This window comes from Homalodisca vitripennis, unplaced genomic scaffold, assembly GCF_021130785.1.
Source record: "Homalodisca vitripennis isolate AUS2020 unplaced genomic scaffold, UT_GWSS_2.1 ScUCBcl_1175;HRSCAF=4464, whole genome shotgun sequence".
Classification (NCBI taxonomy): domain Eukaryota; kingdom Metazoa; phylum Arthropoda; class Insecta; order Hemiptera; family Cicadellidae; genus Homalodisca; species Homalodisca vitripennis.
Genome location: NW_025777299.1, coordinates 56,238 through 62,415, shown reverse-complemented (window position 1 = coordinate 62,415; position 6,178 = coordinate 56,238). Strand labels below are relative to the sequence as shown.

The 6,178-nt window shown below is 31.9% G+C and overlaps 1 protein-coding gene across 1 annotated transcript; it reads right to left on the bottom strand.

Moving 5' to 3' along the window:
• Positions 1–2,246: 2,246 nt before the first annotated feature.
• LOC124371259 (piggyBac transposable element-derived protein 3-like) lies at positions 2,247–4,642 on the bottom strand (the record flags this gene model as incomplete). The annotated part of the gene is made up of 3 exons (XM_046829594.1): positions 4,626–4,642; positions 3,956–4,152; positions 2,247–3,713 (listed from the first exon to the last, which is right to left on the bottom strand). Coding segments are annotated over exons 1-3 (1,681 nt in total), but the record flags the coding sequence as incomplete, so codon positions are not given.
• Between the last annotated feature and the right edge of the window lie 1,536 nt (positions 4,643–6,178).

The following is a 6,178-nucleotide window of genomic DNA, read 5'->3' as shown; positions in this document are numbered from 1 at the left end:
CAAAACTCGAAAAAAGACTAAAAAGAGGAGATCCTGGTATAAATAAATTAGATCAAGCTGCTACGGAACACGATATTTTTTATGCAAAACATAGAGACACAAATTCCAGACATATAGCAGATAAAATTTTGCAAGATAAAGCAAAGGATATATTTTTATCAAAAGATGCTAGTTTAGGTGAAAGATTTGATGCGCTTCCAACAGCTGGAGCAATGTTTTTGAAGAGGAAAAAGATGAAACTAGGAATGGGAATCGAAGAGAAGAGAACTTGAAATTTTAACTACATAAATGGAGAGGTGAACGTAAATTTCAGCAAAAATCAGAAAGAAAAAATAAAATCCGCTTTTAAGAAAAAAATACCCGTTAGTATTCAATTTAAAATAGATCAACTAAAAAAATGGCGAAGATAAGATATTTTTAACAAATAGACAATACTATAAATTAGAAAAACATAAGAAAAACAATAAAGGAACCAGAATAGAATTTTCTTATAATCAGTTGAAAGAACTTAAAAATGGTGGACTTTTGAAAGATTTATTAGATTTTGGAGAAAAATATTCCAGTTGTTAAAAATGTTGTTCCTTATGTTCGTAAATCTGCTCCAATCGTTAAAAAAGATGTGATTCCTATTGTTCGAAACATTTTAAATTGGTTAGATAAAGAGTTGGAAGATGTTACAGGATCTGGATTAGATGAAAAAACATTGAATTACGTGAAATCAAACATTGAAAAAAAATTTAAACCTTTAACATTCGGGGAATTGGAAGAAATCTGCAAAAATATTAAACATTTTAGAGGAATCTTCATGAGAGATACATTACCTGAAAAAGTTAAGAAATTTGAATGTGGAATTGTGAATTTAGACTCGATTATGGGAAGTGGAACGCATTGGATTTGTTATTATAAAAATGATAAGAATGCATGTTATTTTGATTCGTATGGAAGAATTGAGGACAAACCACCTATAGAATTGATTACATATTTGAAAAAATCAAACCTTTATTACAAAGATTCTCAGATTCAAGATTATAAAGATCCCCCAATTTGTGGTCATTTATGTGTTTTTGTTTTGAATGAACTGAGTAATGGTAAAGATTTTAAAGAAGTTGTCAACAAATTATTACTTAATAAATATGGATTCACAAAATATTTTTGACGTATTTGGAACACAAATTATTCAAAATGTAGATAATAGTTTGAATTTTGATGGTTTGAGAAATGAGTTTGATAACAAGTTAGAAAATTTATTACAAAACTTTCCAGATTCAGATATGTTTGCTGTCGAGATTGAAGATTTTAAAGCAGAATATGATAACAAACTTGCAAATTTCATGACTTCAAATGAAGTTGCTGATAAAACAAAAACATTGGAAAAAGAAGTTGATGATGGTGTAAAAAAATTATTTACCAATTTAATGTCTCATATCGATAAAGCTGATAAAATTACTGAAGCGATCAAAGTTAAAAAGAATTATGTTAGTTTGGCTAATAAAAAAAGAATTGTCGGTGTTCGACCTGGTATTGACAAACATGATGTTGTTAAAGAACAAATTTTGAAACCTCTAAAATTGTCAGAAAACATCGATATTGTTGATTTACATGATCCGAATATTAAAAATGCCTTAGATTTTAAAGGAAAAAGAATTAGCAATGTTAGTAAAGGAATTAATCCATTTGATGTTGTTGTAATGATTCAATTAGAAGATCCTATTAAAATGTTTAATGAACTAAAACAAAATTATGAGAATCATAAACAGCATGTTAAAGATTTTACAACAGAAGTCTATGAAAAACTTGATGAAAGAAGTAAAAGATCAGTAGACGATGTTGGTGAAATTAACCCATTAGTGCCCAGGAACTTTTTTTTCTCAGATTTAGATTTTTCTTTAATATTGTAACAAATTAGTCCTATAAACACCAAATATATGTGTATTAGGCTCAGTATATACTTAAATGCTATATTATGAGGTGCCAACAAATGTGGGCACTGGGCATACATGGGTAGGGTCAAAGTTATTAAGCAATTGTTAAAAAAATACAGAGTTAGTGGTTTAGGTTAGGTAAATAACCACTACAATTGTATCATATATTCTGTTTATTTTATTACAAAATATATAAAAACCATTAAGGATTAAGAAAAATTAAAAAATGTTACAAATGGCAGGACCTTTTACATACATGTTGTCAAGTTCAGGAGTGAAAGTTTTCAAAGCATTTTATATGACATCCAACAAGACACTGTTTACACTTTTTCCATGTGTTCTTTCTACAGAGGCCACATCGTATTTGTGTCGGGTTAGTTTCCAGGACATGAAGACTGTTGGAAAGCCGCACACTTTCTTCAACCCGTTCTTTTCCAGTGACAGACACACGGGAAGCTCTCTGACGTTGTGGGGTATATTTCTGGAAGTATGTCTGCACAATATGTCTTATAAAGGACAGTAGGTCTTTGGGATCTTCTCTTCCTTTTGGGGTGAGCCTGTATAATTGCCAAGCATTATTCATTGTAGCATTTAAAAGGTACGCTAGAAGTGCCCAATACCATTTCCGATTTCTAATGCCAATTCTATAGGTTGATATAATCTGGTCAAGTTGATCAACCCCACCCATGTAAGTGTTGTAATTTATGATACAGGCAGGCTGTTGAACATCAACTTGACGCTTTGCCACACGACACCATCTCTTGGCCTTACCCATGGGCTGTACGCCACATCTTGTTGAAGCAACAGTTACAACATTGTTGTCATTATACCTTACCAAGGTGATACCTGTTTTTTGTTCAGTAAGTTGATCGTATGAACCTCGTGATTCCTTTTTCAAAACAGTTGCTTCCTTGAGTGGGGCATTTTCAACTCGGTTAGCCTTTATTGTGCCTGTAGCATCGTGCCCCTTTTCTGACAAATAATCTAGTAGTTTTAAAGAGGTAAAAAAGTTATCCATATAAATACTGTATGTCTTGTTTTGAGGCAGCTCACTAAGGATATCTATTACAACTGAACCACCCACTCCAATTTCAGGGATGGTGTTACCTGTTTTCTTACCTTGGTATGGTTCAGCCTGAATCAAATACCCCAGGCGGGTACATACACACCAAACTTTGTAAACAAACCGTATAGGTTTCCCGTGTATATGCTGTTTAGCACCATGTCGTCCAAAGTATGGAACCATTGATTCGTCGATGCTTATATTTGCATCGCCAGGGTAAGCTTGAAGCCATCGTTCATTCAACATATTCCACAAAGGACGTATTTTGGCAAATTTATCTGAGACATCTAAATTTGCATTATCACAGACATGAAAATATCGAAGAATCTCTTCAAACTTGTTTCTGCTCATAGCTTTTGACACAGTGTCATGATGAGTGTCCGGAGATAATTCCCAGTACATCCTCTTCTGTGGTACAATACAATATCCACTCAGAAACAATATTACCATGAATATGCGCATTTCTTCTATTGAAACATTAAAAGATTCATTACCACTTTGCAAGGCATAAATATTAGTACTCTCAACAACATGTTCGATAATCTCATTAGTTAAAAGTTTTTCAAACATTTCTGTTGGAGTGAAATCTTTTTCGAGCCACGAAGGCCTTTCAAATTCCCTCTCAGGCTTATTAGGAATGTCAACATTATTCCATGTTCTTTGTTTATCTGTTTTTGTCTTTTTTCTTGCATTTGACTTGTGGGAACTCGGTTTTTGTTTTAATTTTTCTTTTCAAACTTGGGAGCGACTGAGATGGAAAGGTATTGTGATTGATTTATATTGTTCATTTGTAAAGATTGAGAAGTGCTTGGTTCTGTAGGTATGTATTGTCTTTGTAAAGAGTCTGATTGTACCGATTTAAATGTAGACACAGTTGCTTTCGGAATTACAGTTATAGGTAATGAAGACTCGCCGCTTAGATTGTTATCAACTATGTCTTGTTCTGTACATACATCTACTTGTACAATACCATCATTTGTGAACTGTTTTGCCTTTAACTCTGCGGCTCCACGCAGTTGATTTCCTGTGAAGTGAGTGAAGTCGGTGTCGCCCTCGTCACCGCTATCCTCATCACTCAATAGAGGGTTTTCAGGCGGTTGAATAAAAACATCAGCCTCCAGAAAGTCGACTTCATCGAATAAGGCAGTGACTTCTTCAACGTTTAACCTGTAAAGGAGCAAAAATATTACATATCAACCATAAATTTATATCATGCAAAACAATAGCCTTGAATTCAAAGAACTCAAAACCCCCTGATCAATCTTAGTTTTACGTATTAAAAATATGAAAAATAAATGAATCGGATTTTTACAGTTACATAGGCCTTTATTTTTACTACCCAGTGAATCATAATTTTACCAGTTTGATTCATGTTATATACCATTAAATAATAATAAAACACCACCAGCATATATGCCCAGTGCCAACATATGTTGGCAGATTGATGAAAAAATACCCCTACTCTCTTGTGCCCACTGCCAACAAAAGTGGGCACAGTTCACTTTAACTACAAATTATTCTTACAATTATTTGAATTTAAGGGCTAAACTATAAAAACATATTAGTTTAAGTCTATGTAAAAGCAAACATAACATTATGATTTTATAAGATTGTATTTAAAATATTATAGTATTACTTACCTGTTGTTTTGATCCATTGAGGTTAGAATACACAAAAAAACAGAGCTGTCATTTGTAAACAACTGCCAACTACAGTACACCAGGTGCTTTAGTGAGTGCAGAGTGGCCAACCAGACATATTCCAGCACCAAATTTCCCTCGATAAATTTTTAGTGTATTGTGACGTATTTTAAAATGCAGCGCCCACAAAAGTGGGCACTGGGCACTAATGGGTTAATGAAAAACTTACTAAATTTAATGAGTATTTTGATAAGTTTAGTTTAGATGCTACGAAAACTTTTGAGAATATTGGTCATAAATTTGTTGAATACAATGATTCTTATGCTGACAAATTTCAAAAAATAGAAGAAAAACTTAATAAGTGGGAGGAAGATCTTATTGAAATAGGTATTCGCGTAGGGTTTTTATGCATGATAAAATTTCCTTATATAAATGGCGCTCATATACTGTGTGAGATGTAAAGAAAAAACTGCAACAAATGATATAAAATACTATGCAAACATCAATGGAGTTGAAAGAGTTTCTGGAAAATGTGCTGAATGTAACGCTAAAAAGAGCCAATTTATAAAAACTTGAAATTTTTTTCTTAATAAATAGAGATGGCGGGACATTACAGTGCTTTCGATCTTTTTATAATGCAACACGAAAGAGATTTGAAAAAAGAACATTGGGATGATATTTCTCAAAAATATGAATTATCCGAAGATATGATGAGATTATACGTAAACAAATTGAATTGGTATAACATTGCAAAATATCAAAATCTGTCCCAGAGTTCATTCAAGAAAATATACATTATCAATTAAAAGATCATATGTCTGTTCTTTGTCTCTATCAACACTTGAGTATAAAATTTTTGGATGAAAATAAAGATACAGTTGATTGGAATAATATTATAGATAGTGGTTACTATCCTGTGCAGATTTTATTGAAATATGTGGCCGAAATTGCAAAATTTAAGGAAGAGAATCCCGAATATGACGAAGTAGATCATTAAAAATGACTCTAATCTTTTTAATTATTTTACTAACATTTATATCTTTTCTTATAAAAACGTACATTAGATCGATGAAAATGATATCTTTCTTATACATGATGTTTAAAATTTCTAAATTTTCTCTTATTAAATGGCGGACTACAGAAAATATGCTAGTGATATTGAAAGGGCGGAGTTTAAAAATTTCTATCCAATTAGTAAAACAACATTTGAATGAACCGAATAAAAGAACTGAGTTTAATATTGATTTTGGAGATAATTTTTGCTCGTCTAACTTCCAGTTTTATATTTCTGGAACTTTAACAAAACAAGATGGTCAAGCATATCTTGGAACTGATAATGTTAGATTAATCGATAATTTTATACAGTTTTTATTTTCTAAGATTGAAGTAAGAAAACACAATAAATTGATAGAAGAAGTCGAAAACTGTGGCCAATTAAGCACAATTAAAGGAACTATTTCGTATTCAAAAAGTGATGTTATTTCTCAAACTTCTAATGGCTTTAAATCAGATTTTAAATTTGGTGTTTTTGAAGCAGCTGGAAATTTAACTTA